The following is a 15,457-nucleotide window of genomic DNA, read 5'->3' as shown; positions in this document are numbered from 1 at the left end:
CCAGGCTCCATCTATCAATATAGTTCAATGGAAATTATTAAGCATCATACCATCTTTTACCAGCTTAGGGGGAGACCATTAACATCATCCGCCAACAAAAGCCACAAAATTTTCCCATCCCATCTGATTATAATTAAATCAGTCAATAATTTATAGATTCCACAAAACTCTTTAAGTATAAAAATATTAAGCAACTAGCACACCGACTTGTGTATCACCTCTGAGTTACTACACAATCCAACCAGGTATAGTGCAGAGGTCTCTTGAACTAGTAGTGAGTGAACTGGTCTGCGTAACATCCAAAGTGCCTAATTTCTAGCTTCAGCTTTTAACTACTGCATCCTGCTATACCCTTATCTTCCAGATTAAAAGAGAAATATCCTTCGCTTTTCCCTTCTCTGGCTTTTTCTTCTATAGTTGTGAGTATCAATGTACCTTTACCGAAAGGAATGAATCAGAATAAAAGTGGCTTGAGAAAACGTGGAATTGTTTCTGCAAGTAACACAAGCTGTAAGGCATACAACTTTCCATCTCATTAAAGCCTACTGGTCCACCAAGTCTCAAACCAAAGCTTGGTGTAAGTTAAAGTATAATCGTATATTTTTCTACTTTTACATGGGAAAAAACATTAATTATCAAGATATTTATTCCAGTGAATTCTCACTGAAGGGAGCTGTCTAGCTACAAAGACGGCAAACTAGCCACAGGCAAATACTGCCAAACTGGAACAGCTTCACCAGACAGCTCTCCCACTAACACATTTGAGATGTACATTGCCTTAAAAGCCTAATTTGCCATAGATATTTGGTAATGGAAATAACCACTGATGACAGCTCTAAAATACACACTTAGTATATAGCAGCTATGCTCAAAGGATTAGCACAGATCAATATTCCCCTTAACATTTAAGATGTATTTAATCATTTATTTTTACCTAAATCTCTGTTCTCTAGTCATTCATTTATGTCTATAATTAATACTTAGATTAGCCACAGGTTTTAAGACTCCATCCAACAGTTGCCAACCGAGCCCCTCCAGTATATTTTCTTCCTTGTCTTGCTCAAAGTTACATATAAAGCAAGTGGCTTAGGTTCAAAGTAGTTCCTCTTTGGTTTCCAGTATGACTAGTCTTCATGAAATAAATTTAAAGTATGAAAGAATAAATTAAAATATATTAACATTATGAAAAAATACATTGAAGTGTATGTTCAGCAATCTACTTAGATTACTAATGAAAAAATCTCTCAAGGCAGTGTAAATTAAAGCAGCAGCAAAAAATCTGCAGTTTGCATTTGTTGACAAAACATTCAAAATTTTGAGGTGCAAATCTATAAATGTTTTTAAGATTAAACTTTTCTGTATTTTACTGTATAATTTTAAAGTTCTGGATTTAAAACAACGTAAGTATGAAAATTCACAGTAAAATTTAGCTCAAGTTTATTCATATGTCTCTACAACGTCACTCACTGAAATGATGTTTTGTGGGCAAAAAATTGCCACTTTGATGTAGACTTTGCTTATTTATGAACACCTTTTGACTTAACCTCACGCACATTCAAGTTGTCTTAGAAAACAGTTCCTAGGAGACGCTATTTAGCTGTTTTTGTTAAGCATATATAATTACATACTTTCAAAGAAGAAAAATCATCATCCCATATTAAGCCATAAATGAGTGAACTGATCTTGCTGCAAATAAATCTAAAAAGGGATATTCTGAAAAACACTTCAGCTACAGATATTTCTGCTAGGTTATGAACATATAAGAATGTTCTGCATGAAACCTTACCTTAAATGTAAGTATACCTTTTACCTCATTAGTGAGCTGAATACAATTTTCTACATTACTTCAATTATTATATGTAATAATAGACATGTCTCAGCTCAAGACCTGTTGACTATAGCCGTAAGGTAACAATTATCTTCACTATATTACAGATCTCAATCCCAAATTGTAAAGTTCATTATAAAAAACAAGAAGATGAGGCATATTTCAGGGCATATTCTACAGTTTCAGGACATATTTCATACTATCATCATTATCATCCTTTTGTATCACTGCACCACTTAGGAGGGCTAGTCACAGACTAGGACTTTATTTTGATAACTGGATGTTTCCCATTTATATATAAACGTTTATGTGAAATGTACACTCCACGGTTCAAAGCTTTCCCCATTACTTGATGAAATATCTTATTTCAATGTCTGACTCTCATGAAAAGAAAAGCAGACAACGGCATTAGAAGTTTGGCACGCCAGAAGAAAGTATCATGGATCATATCGTGAAATGACGTCAATGAATACCACACTGTGGAAGGAAACGAAGCTGTGAGAAGTTATATCATGTGAAGATCCACCTCCACTTTCATAATCTCTGATTCTCATGCCTTAAGTGCTGCGCCCAATCAACTGACAGAGTTTCGACATGTTGTTTCTCATCCCACATGAATCACTCCAACATTGCATGTCCTATTTAGTTGCTTATATTTTTAAGAAATTATTAATTCCTTATTCTGTAAAAAAGTGAAAAATAAATCAAAAGAATGATCAATCATCAATAAAAATTGAACTAAAGCTTTCAACTTTAGTGTATTAGCTGTGAAGATTCAAGATTTGTTGTCCTTCAGACTAGCTGGCATTTCACACATTAAATTCCAATTGAAAGCTGTTTCAAGTAAAAATAATTCAGTTTTTCTACTTGCCCAAATACAGAGATATATCTGCTCTGTTACAAAGATGCAAAACAATATTCAGTTCAATAAAAAATATTTATTGAAATCATATTATGACTACCCAGGAAAGACAGTCCTTGTTTCAATGTCATTTTGTAATACTGTTCCAGAAGTTAAATATTTAGACTGGTTTTTTTTTTCCTCTCATAAAAGAACTTTATTTTGCTGTGGCTGGTGTACATCATTTACAGTGCTACTGAATTCAAGTCTTTCACAATGCTCATTAAAAGTAAATTTTGAATAGCAATTCATTAGTTCATACTCAGAGAATCTACGGGAACTTAACTCAAAAACATGTTCTGACTTTGTGTAAACCAGAGCTTTTTAAAAAGAATTGTAAAAGTCATAATTGGGATCTCATTTCCAGACATTTGATGAACGTTCTTTTCCTTTAATTTATCACCTTACTTCTCTATTAAATCTCTCCAATTCCTTCTTCTCCTTGCTGTAGGCAATCTGTGTTAACAGTCTGATGATGGACATGGTTTGAAGTTGTCATAAGTGGCAGCTGTGAACGCTTTTGACATGAAGGAATCTCTGGCCCCTCCAGCATAACAGTAATATTTAATTGCAGAAAGCAGTGGAATCTATTTGAAAGATGCTCCTTGTCATCAATGTCCATATGATAAATATGGTACCTGTTGAATTTTCAGGCATTCGTGATATGCAGGGAGAACTACAAATTAAGATAACTTGGAACTACCCCAAAGCTGCTCTTAATTATCCTGGTGGGGAGGAGGAATCCTTTATTCATCTTCCTCACATTTAAATTCCTTGTTTTCAGTTTTCATGCACTGCAGAGTAGACCCAGCCTGCATCTCAACTCACATGCTGGCGTTGTATTTTTTCCCATTACATTCTGCATAAATATAATACTTCTCTTCCCATTTGTCAAGAACCTATACACATGCCAGCTTCACAATATTTTTTGCCATTTACTTCTGCTGACCCTTACTACTGTGATAACTGCATGACAATTTGCTATATGGGAACTTCCATCTTAAAATCATTCAAAGACAGACATAAATGCCAAAACACCCAAAGTAAATGCAATATGTTTTTCTCTTCCATTCCTTAATTTAAAAGCCATTCCATCAGCTCAGCTGTTACAAAATTAAATGACAGTCTAATACACACCAATATTCCTTGAACATATAACCTCTCTAGCTATAGCAACAATCTACGCACCTTTTCATAGCCACTACTGGATTTCCTTTCTTCATGCTGGAGGAACATTTGGAACATTAATTGACCCCATTTTCAGCTCTCTTCTCCTGCTCTTAAAAACGATTCTTGATTATTTCCAACCTAGATAACAGTTGTTCTCATTAACTTATTTGAAACAGATACTCTGAATATTTTTTTCTTTCTCTATATAGCAAATACACCTTATTCCCCAGAGCTAAAAGTGAAGTCTTGAGCCCGCAATGGAGATTCCTATCCCTACAAGTTATTACTTTGCAAATAAAGACTCATTTCCTTCAAAGTAAAACACATGCACCTTTAGCTGTGTGTATGTGTCCGTGCGTGTGTGTACGCATGTGTGCGTGCGCACACAACATTAATCAATATATTCATATACTTGCCAGGCAAGATATATTAATCAAATGTTATGTTCCAGGGCGACAAAACAAGTCATTTGTCGTGACAGATTTTCAGTGCTTGCTTTACCACCAGCTTTTGTTTGCATATGGTTTTCCAGATCAGGAATAGATGTGTTTTCTTTTTTACTGCAATACAGGGTGAAGAAATTGTTATTTCCCATGCACTATCATAAATATAGAAAAGCATCTTGAAATGCTAATGCCATAAAAAAAGTCTACAATAACTGAAGAAATACAGATGATGCTTCATGGAATTGAATCTGAACAAAGCATTCTAGTTTGATTCAGAGTAGAAACCTCATTTGTAAATGTGGTCTTCGGCTAATTAATACAGTAAAAGCTCCATCCAGCTTGTCTGAAACGGAAAATCTACTTACCTTTGGACTTGGGCGTGACAAGTGAAAGGCTATACGGTTCAGAGGAGAGGTATTTTGCTGCAACAGAAAAAGATAGCTGAGAGGAATTATAAAACAAAACCTCAAAGGATTCTGAACCACATATCAGTGCTCACACCAAAGGCACAGTCCTCAGTAATTGGGACAGTGTTTTCAGTATACAGAATCTTATCTCAAACTGCACAGTACAGAGAAGAGAAAAATGTTAAGAATGTTCCAAACCAGGCATAAAGCACAAAGTCACTATGCTTTTCCCGATACCTTCTCCTGATTTTGTGTATAGATGTAATTAGATACTCTATGCTTCTAGTCATGTGAACTCTAAACATTAGCACAATTACAGATAGGTAACATTAATGGAATATCTGAACTTGGGAGTTCTTACAGAAAGGATATTTTTTCAGCATGTACAGAGTAGCCAGTCTTGAAGCTCGAAAGTTGGCTCTGACAGATCGATAAACAGCTTTCCGGAGACCAATAAGATGCTGACTAGGATGCTGTCCAGCTTTATTAAATGGGCAAGCGGCACTGACCCTGTCAAGCAAACTTGAAAAGTAAAATGTGATACAACTGTACAGTTGTCCTAAAGTATTTTTAAAAGACAGTACATTAGTTTTCATATTCCATTACTTACAAAACTTTTTCAAAATGGCTCAGTAAATATAGGAGCAAAAAATAATTCCTTCATGTGAAAGATAAATTTAATCAAAAATTTAGATAAGGAGCTTGGACTCCCCAGTAGACAACCTGATTTTATACTCACCTGAGCCATGGCAAAACTTGTATGGACATGTATGTTCTCCAAAGTTCTCCAAAAGAATACACTAAAAGTATGCAGGCCATAACATTACCTCTGATACAAAACTATCACAGGCCCACTGTAAGCTTTTGAAATTCTAACATGGAGATACTTAATACATACCTCTTTATAAGCAAATTAACTTGCTATTGCACACTGTCATTTGTGCAAAACATTTTCTCTCAATCTTCTCCCTCCAGAATTTTACCAGCAGTACATACAAAAAATTAATATCCAGTTATCTCTATTCATATAGAGTCTGATTCCCAACTAAGGCTAAGAAACTGAAAATAGCCTAGGCCGACAGTTCATCCACTCTAATTGCTGGCACCGGTTCTGCTAGAATCAATTCAGATGTGGATGACAGGACCGATGAATTGTTTGGGGAGCGGGAGCCTGTTCCTGCTGTCATCTTCACTGGGACGAGGTAAGGATGTGATTTCATGTCTGCAGTCATACAAAAGGGAAGAGCAACCTGGAAAGATTGGGGTGGGCTGCTGCCTTGAAAACACTTTCTGTAGCCCACTTCCATCTGACTCAAGAGCTGGCTAAGCCAGCAGACCTGACGCTGCTGGAAATGTCAGTCCTACTGCACAAACTTACCTTGACCATGCTGTGCATTGACTAGGAGGGAAAAGAGCCTATGGCCTCCCACTGTCAACTAGCAAAAGCAATGTAGCCCATGCAGTTGAGCAAGGCTGGGCTCTATATCAGTATATTAGGTACGCTTAATGCAAGGGAGATTTATGGTAAACAGCAGTATACTGAATAAATAAGTTAAAATGTCCTCATACTATATTAAAATATCATCATACCATATTAAACTACATAAGTGATATTAAAAGTTTACATAACATCTTATAGAGTATTTTAAAAATATATAAAATAAAAACAAATTGCATTAATTTCAGTTTCTAAAACTAACAATATTAAAGTGTTAGTTGTGCCATAAGTTTCAGCTGGAAACACAGTACGTAATACAGTACATGCTAACCTCTAATATTTCCCTAGCTTTCAAAGATAACATTTGCCAAAGTCTATGGATAAATTCTCTTATCAGTTTGTAGACTCAGGTCCTGGGTGAACTGTCAGAAGCAGGTCCAAAGAAGAGGAGGAAAACTATTCTACTGTCAAAAAGGGAAACCAATCCATGTTCTGCTACAGCAACGTAGGCATTTCCAGCTCCTTTATAGAACAAATACTGCACAGCTCATGCACTGTATGTAATGCCAGTACTTAGCAAAACAATTTGTTTTGCTTCTAGGAAGGTTTGTTTCAGTACTATTAAAAAATAATTCTTCTTTATTCCAGTAATGCTAAATTAATGTAATTTGCTGTAAATTTCCATGTGCCAGACATGCCACATCCCTAACTTCCTAATGCTTCATTTATCTTCTATTTATTGTAATTGGCCTCACAAAATGTTACCAGGTTTGTGTGTAATATACAAAATAACAAGAAGGAATCTTGCTATTTTACTAAAATACACACTAAAATATGCAAATAGAAAGAATAAAGGTAAGGATGAATTTCCTCTTTCCTGTTGTTCCAAACCCACTTCACTTCTGAAGAACTGTGACATACTTCTCCCTTAGGCTCACAAGCCAAATTTTAAATAGGCTCTCACCTTTAATAAACTTGTACTATCAAACATTAATAAAATCCAATATGACAGCAGTTCTACAAAGATACTATGTACACCAATATGTGCTTGTAGAGCCTGATTCTACTTTAAAACAAACTAAGACAGCAGTATTTTGGAGAAAAGCAACTTATTTCAGTGACAGACAAGGAAATAACTGCTTGCTGCTTATTGCTGCAGCCTCTAATTACGTATCTCTACAGTTTTCATTTTGTAACGTGCAAGACAACACGCAATACTTTCATTAGCCAGCAGAAATTTCAGGCAGCAACCTATGATAGGGATTCATTTGTCTAATTGCCACAGAGACAAAAATAGTGCCATTGAGCCTGAGCAGAGTGCTGTCCTACCTTGGCTACACAATTTTTGTAATCCAAACTGCCCTGCTCAGGTACCTCCACATGGCACAGCTTGTACCATGCAGACATATCCTAAATGCCAACAGTGGTGTTAAACACTTCTGAAGGCCAACCTGGAATCAGAATAGTCAGTCACCTTTGACAGTGACTAATACAAAGGAGGTCAGAAAGGGTTCTTAGTTTCCTTTCTAAGGAGCTGCCGTGTTTTTTTGGGTGGGAGGGAAAGACCTGAAGGCAAAATTATGTTCTAATAGGTTAAACAATGGAGAACCGACCAAAATCTTGTTGAGAATAATTTAACACTTACAGTGACAGTCAAATATCTACAAACCAGGGGCAAAGGGGATATAATAAAGCAAAGTCATAGATATTTTAAAGCATATGTAAGTTAGGCTACAAGAACATAGCAATGGATGGTACAGTGGAGAGAAGAAACTGTTGTGGGATGCAGGCAGAGAACATCGGACCAAAGCTTTCCTGAGCTTTTCGTAAAAAAGGTTTTAGTATGAGTACAACTAACTTATTTCTGGACTCAGTATATTTAAATGTCAGCTCAAGAATCTTTCCATTCATCACAGGGTTTACGCACAGTCCAGATCACGCAGAGCTAACACCATATTAAAACAGCAGCAAACATATCAGTAAAGAGGGTACTCTGCTACCTGGCTGAAAACCCACACAAAATTCCTTCAAGGATGTAAAATGGTACAAGATAATACTCATTAACTTTTCAGGCGCCACCATTTCCAGTGCCATTTGACACTCTCTGAATAACCATTAAGACTTTGACAAAGTTACTGCTGGGGGACATACTAAATTTTTTTTCTGCTGAGATTTATTGTAGCAAAAGTCTGGAAGGAAAGAAGGAGCAGCTACCTTCTTGGATCATACATGGAACGTTATCTCATGCAAAGAATTATGTGCCCTGCATAGAAGCATCTCTTACATACATGGGTGCAGAAAAGTGCACACTGGAGTTAGAACTTCCCCCAAACTAAATCAGATCAAAACCTGTAGGGCACCGAATTCTTCATACTGGACAATAATCCTAATGAGGAGGCTGGCAGAGTCAGACTTCTCTCACTCCATCCATGCTCCAAAATCTCTTGAAAAAGCTTGCCAGAGTTTTAAATAAAGGGGCCATTAGATCTAGCATCAGCTTATAGACAGTCTGTTTATTGTTAATCTGTTATCTAAGATATGTTGTAAAGGAACAAGGAACCAGCCATTTAGACATTGACCACAAGTTCATTTGCCTAAACTTCGGAAAAAATCCAAATATTTTCCTCATTTGTAATTTGGACAAGCCCTAACAATAATTTCTTTTAAGAATTCGTTTGCAAAGATAAGACTGACTATTGCTTAACTATATGCTTCCTCAGCAAAAAAAAAAAAACATAGCTAAGACTATGCTTACACATTCCAAAGGGAGAATAAAATATTTCTTCAATGAAGCATAATGAAGGTATCTCAAGCTAGAAAATTAATTCAAAATGTGAAGTCTACGGTTTCAAGCTTGCATGTAACAACATGCACTTGAGAGTACAAGAGTTGATCTGGCATGAGCAAACAATCTCTCGGTGCACACGGGAATTTTTACTGTTTTCAGAAAGAAGTCAACTGGATTTTAGTTACTGGTGTTTCTCACCTCCTTTAACCTTAAGTCTAACTGGCTCAGGTAATTTTCTAACAATAGCTTGCTTCAAGAGAAAAGGACACCTGGCAGGGAGAATGCTCACAGGTGGGCCTGTTGCCTTTAAGATCAGTGCACACACTGAACATGTTCTAGTGTCCTTCCACAAAGCAAATAAGCAAACAGTAGCCAATTAGCTACAAGAGCTAAATAACTAGGAACACTCTCATATCCTTTAAGTGGACAGAGGCAAATTCAGCCGCAAATCATTTGAGGTTCTAAACATCTCAACAACTGTACACAAGAAAAAAAAATGCTTAAAACTGTTTAAAGGGAGGAAATGACCTTTGATTGTCTCTTCTGATTACTGTGTTCTCATTGCTTAAGACTATTATTTGTTAAATAAAAATTGTTTTCATCTTGTATACTAAAATATGAATTATTACTTGCAGGTCAGTTTATTTACACTGCTTTGGTAACATAAGATACTAAAAAATCCAACCCTCTAAATTACTCCTGAAAATGGTTAACTACATTGGTTCAGAGTCCATTGCACTCATTTATTTCACTGATAGCATTGGAAGAGATTTTCAAAAGGTATAGGTGCCCAATTTGAAACATTTTGGGAGACTTAGTTCTCCTTCAGGATGCATAGTTTTAACATCTAGTTGTTATGATACATATTTCTATCCTGATGAACATAACTATGGTAATTATACTATTCTACTTTTCACTTTCTACGTGAAAAGCTTAAAGTGTTATGTTCCTCATTAATTTCATTCACCATGGGAAACAGTGTCACGGGACATTTTAGAAGACATCTTGCTTGAATGGATCTGTGTATTAAATAAAGTGAAATATAGACTCACAGGGTAAATCCTCTGGAAATGACTTCAGTCTCTTGAATGAGTCGCAGAGCTTTTCTCACAAGATTAGTAAAAGCTCGGCTATTTGCCACTGTTTCTTCCAGCTGAAGGCAGTATTTTCGCAGGGACATTTGCAGCTTGGCTGTCCTCCATGTGCCCCAAACTCGTAAGATGGCATAGACAAGCAGAACTAGTCCCCACAGCAGCCAAGATGATTCCTTCCACCACGAAGGAAGCATAAGCAGTGCACTTACAAAGGCAAGCAACAGTGAGACATCCCTGCAAACAGAGAAAGTAGCATCATCCACATATTTCTGAGGGATTGTGGGAAAATTATGAAGTATTTGACCATGACATTTGAGATTTTATTATGGGGCTTTTAGCAGGTTTTGAAGGGAGCTGTAAATACCAAAAAACAACTCCTAAGTCGTAGATTTACATGTATAGATGCATGATATTATTGGTCAGTACATATTATATTATAATTTGTTTTTTGAAATGACACAAGTGGAAGAATGATGTACCATTTTGGCAGGTCAGTTTCTCTTACAGACATGACTGAAAAAAAAAAAGTGACTGCTCAGCATTTTAAGCCAGGGTGGATAGCAACTGGAATATCTGTACTTCCAGGTTCAAGAGGACAATAGCAAAGGGCATGTTTCTTTTGGGTAACGAAATCCTCAAGTAATGACAGATTTATTTTTTCCAGATTCTGACTCATCACACCACTAGCTTTTAAACACATTTTAAGACACACAGTTTCAAGGATCATTGTAAATAATTTTTCGGCTTTAAAAAATCCTTAAAGAACAAGAGTCATTAGGTGTCTCACATCAACTGTTTCTCAAGGGCATTTTTAAAACTTCGTAAAACTGTTATTTTCATTTGGCAGGATTCCATAAAAATAGGTAACTGCTAGAAAATAAACTATGCTTTATATATAGTATTATAACTGCAATTTTGTAAAACTATAATTATTACAGTCTTCGCAAAAATGGATGGGATATGGGCTTCAAGGTGTGAAAAAGTATATTTTTAAAGCATTTTTATAGAAAAATCTTCATTTTCTTCATCCCTTAAAACCGTGTATCCTATATACTTGCTCTTGAAAATATCCACAAGGAATACTTCCCCATTTCCAAGTCAAAATATGACTGCTGGGCTTCTAGTTTCTGGACAGCTTTGTAGTCATATTTCAATAAGCTTTACAAGAGTTAACTCTTCAGTGCTACTCATAGGTTTCAGTAAAGGCCCAGGGTTAAAACATTCCAGAGATGGAACTAACTTTAAAAAAAGACAGATGCAACCTGAAAAGAAAAAGGCTATAAACAAGATCTTCTCTAGGCAAGAGAGAACCGTTCATTTGTATGGCATTCATATCTTTCTATAACTTCCTTGGTATACTAGAAAAAAAATCATAAAAATGAAGGACTGGAAGGTATTTAACAGATCACTTGGTCTATTTTCAGCTTTGAGACAGATTCCAGTTAATCTAGACCATCACTGACAGACTGAAGAAGAAAGTGAAGATTCCATAACCCACCTAGTTAGCTATTCCAGTGCTTTACTACCCTTATTGGGCAGAAAATTTCCCCCAAGTCCAACCTAAATCATTGACAAATTAAGCCAATTATTTTTCCTCATATCCTTCCCTTTTCACCACAGAATGGACAATGACTGACCATCACCCTCATATTAATTACCTTCTGCTCGTCATAAGACTGTTCTGTCCGTCCTCAATCGTCTTCATTTTGGTCAAGCAATCCTAGCTCCCTCAAACTTTCCCAAAAGACTACGTTTTCTAAATGTCTTATTCTTTGCTCTGCTTGGCCTCTCTCTAAACTACCTAAGCCTCTCAGTGTGTGGCATCCCAAAACAGTTGCTCTAGACTTAGGGAAGCAGAGAGAAAAGTAAAATCCTGTGTCTTGCACATAACAAGGATTCCAGGATGAGATTTGCCATTTTGGGAATAATTTCCTGACTCATTCAATTCATAGTCTGCTATAATGGGCAGATCCTTTTCTGTAGTACTGTCTACCCAATTATTCCCTACTTTATGTTTGTTAATTTAATTCTTCCTTCCAAAGTATACACTTGTCTTTATTGAATTTCCTATTGATTTCAAGATAACTCTCCAATTTGTCATGATCCTTCTGAACTCCTACCCTATCTGCTCAAACTCTTACAAACTTGGTGTCGTCTGTAAACTGAATGATATTCACAAATTTTGTAAGCGTACTTTGCTACCCAAGCAGTTAATGAAACAATGAATAGTGCTAAGACGAGGACAAACCACTGGAGAAATCTAACTGAAATGCTCTCCCATTTGATAGTAAGCATCAATAATGACACTTTGTATCTTAGATCATTTTTAACCTGTTTTGGCTTTATAATAATTCCATCTATTTACCTACTACTGGACTGTGTTAGAAGATATCATATCTATCAATTCTTGTCTGTTCCTGAGCAAATCACTCTGTCAGATCGCCCAGCACCCTTCTCACTTCTCAAAAACTAGAAGTAGTTGTTTAGACACTGCTGCAGCTAAATCCTTCAGTATTTTAGGGTGAACTTCACTAGCTTCTGCTAACTTAAGTGTATCTTATTTAAATATTTAGCCTGTTCTGGAATTCTACACCTGTGAAATTAATTGCCCCATTCACAATTAACATGCTATATAAAGACCACAACAAAGACGACACTGAACATTTAAATATTCAAATCACTGTTATTTATTCTTCTTCACTAAGTATTATGAGCTCTATTCCTTATATTCCCATGCAATCACTTTCATCCAAATTCCGGTGCAGAGAACAAAGAAGTCTAAATAGCTCTGCTCAGTGACATTAAGAGGACATGCAGACAGCAAGACTGATATCTGAAATTTCTGCCTCTCTTCTTCTTTATTAAAGGTGTTAAATTGTTAGTGCTATCTTAGCAAAGTCCATTTGATTATCTTAGCAGTCTCTTAGTTATATAAATAAAATATTTTAAAAAGAGTGATTTGAGAAAGGTTTCTAGTTAAGTTTCTTAGTTAACTAGACAGGCCAATAACAAGATAGGTTTCCCCAGTTACTCAGAAGCAAATCTAAATTTGGGGCTGCTTCCCCAAATAACTTCCTTTTTTTTTTTTTCTTTTTTTTCTTTTTTTTTTGTTAAATACCTTCAGACTCCTCCTGTATTCCAGAGCAAGAAAAGCAAAATCTCTTCTCTTTTTCACATTGCATCAGTTAAACTCTTCTGTACCAATATTTACATTTCCCACTGCTAGTCTTTCTTGAACCAACCTTTCTATTCTAGTGTCCAATCCTGAGATAGGAATTCAGACATAGGTGGGATTAACTGTTAGCAGATCTGTAGATAACAAATCTTGCAATGAAAGCACAGATGGTACATCCCTTTTACACTACTATGTACACTACATCATATACTCTTAAGAGTGTGTAAGAGAGCATGTGTGTGTAGAATATGTAGCTACTCAAATCACGCACACGCTTCTCACTATAACATTACACAAATATATTAAAATGGAGTGTGGAAGACAATCACTACCCAGGAGGGGGTTAAACTGAGACCTACATTTACTCAGAAAACTAAAAGAAGATCACTTAGCAAACTATTAAACAATGTTAACTAATTTACTACAAATTCAGTTAGGCACTTTTCAACTCAGCAATGGAATAGCCACTTCCAAATCACCACTACATAGCTTTCGAAATTAAATCAGCCATATTACTTTTTCCAGGCAGCATGTAATAGAGTTTGTAAGTATCCATTTATGCTCATGGAGCTACCTTATATTTCAGTAGAATGTCCAAGGAAAAAATACACTTCTCCAAGATTTGGAACTAGCAGACCGAACTAAAATCAAGACTCAGAGACCTTAGACCAAAAAAAGTTATTTTCTTGTTGCGTTCTATACCAAGAACACAATAATTTTTCTTGCTTCTCAGTGAATATAGTCACACACGTTTTCTGTACAATACCAAATATTAGGAGTTGCTAGGGAGCGTAGTGTTGGAAGCTGTCCATTTTCCTGTTGCTTGCACTGCCCTGCAGACAGGATACTGGGGTCAAGCAACTCAATCAGTTCCACATCCTCCTGCAGCAGAACTTCCTGTTCCAGGATGGTACGGAGTGTGTCAAATCGAAATCCAACATCCTTGCCACAAATGGACAAGAGAAAAACAGGCATTAGTAGAGAATACGCACAGTCTTAAAATTAAGTTATTAGGCGAAAGAAGACACCCAGACCTTCTATACTTCACTGACAACTGCCTCTTCCAGAAGATTCCAGGGATATTTCCGTTATATCACAACTAGCTACCTCATTTTTTTCTAAACATGCTTAACTTCAAAAACTCTTCTGCTACCTGCCAGTCCAGTCTTGCTAGGTGCATCGCACTGACCATGTGATCTGACCTAGATAATAACAATATCTGGAATCATGCTACAAATTTTGCCAATATATCTGCATAGGCATCAGAAGAGGTACTATATCTATTAGAAGATCTGTAATAAAACTACAGTCATGTTTTCTTTTTAGCATTTGTCATTAGCAAGCTAAAAAAAAATTGGAGAGAGATACTACAAATTAGTCAACAAGAAGTCAGTTGTAGACTATTTAATAACAATGAGGTCAATGAGCTGGACTCAAGTTCCCCACAAGGCAGTGAAGTTCTCTCCTGCACAACTCCATGACCTTTCCCAAGGAAACTTGATTCTAAACATGAAATAGCATGGGACCATGGAGACCTCACACTTGCAAACTCAAGGCAAACTTCAGGGAGTTACTCATGGATTTGAAGCCATCAAAGTATTTGCTGTTCTTTCCCTATAGCTATAGCTCTTCAAGACAAATATGCAGTTCCTGAACACAAATATATGAATTAGTGAAGCCCTCTGAAATTTTAATTTGCATACTGCACCAAACTATAATTACAAAACACTTCCAAGTTAAAAATGTTATTATACAACCTAACAAACACTGAACATACGCATCTTTGTGTCTAGCTAGATTACGGGAGGGAAAGGAGACTGTTTCTATAAAACAGCCCCCTCTGATAGAAGCTGTTACCAGAAGTTTGAAATTTCACAGTACAAAATCCTTTTAGTTCTGTCATTGACAGAATAAGACTACTTATGAAAGAGTAAGCTAGCTAGTCAGAAATGTAATTCCATACATTGATGTCACTCTAGATAACTTGTATTCCATATTTACTGAAAAAGATTTGTCTCAGAATTGTGTTCAAGAAGAAACTCAGCCCTCCTCCAATATATCCTGTGCCATTTCAGTACCCTGCTGTGGCATGTAACAGGAGAAACACGTTTTCCGTACTCTTTGGCTGTGTCAGCCTCTCAAGAAAGTAAAGGCTAACAAAGCTGTGAAGATAATACCTTTGGTTAAAAGGGGAAGAGGGAGTACAAAAA

The 15,457-nt window shown here is 36.2% G+C and overlaps 1 protein-coding gene across 6 annotated transcripts in view; it reads right to left on the bottom strand.

Annotated features, from left to right (window-relative positions):
- VEZT (vezatin, adherens junctions transmembrane protein) overlaps positions 1 to 15,457 on the bottom strand; it is a 60,994-nt gene that overhangs the window by 17,148 nt on the left and 28,389 nt on the right. For 3 of the 6 annotated variants that reach the window (XM_068937932.1, XM_068937954.1, XM_068937946.1), the window contains 3 exons: positions 14,014 to 14,189; positions 10,031 to 10,306; positions 5,125 to 5,274 (listed from right to left, as the gene is read on the bottom strand). In XM_068937932.1, the coding sequence (XP_068794033.1) occupies positions 5,125 to 5,274; positions 10,031 to 10,306; positions 14,014 to 14,189 (602 nt within the window). The remainder of the gene's footprint in view (positions 1 to 5,124; positions 5,275 to 10,030; positions 10,307 to 14,013; positions 14,190 to 15,457) is intronic. The other 3 variants (XM_068937961.1, XM_068937940.1, XM_009674596.2) reach the window with 1 other exon arrangement.

The sequence above is a fragment of the Struthio camelus genome, chromosome 1 (genome assembly GCF_040807025.1).
Source record: "Struthio camelus isolate bStrCam1 chromosome 1, bStrCam1.hap1, whole genome shotgun sequence".
NCBI lineage: Eukaryota > Metazoa > Chordata > Aves > Struthioniformes > Struthionidae > Struthio > Struthio camelus.
The sequence above is the reverse complement of the archived record's forward strand: the minus strand, read 5'-3'. Positions and strand labels throughout refer to the sequence as shown.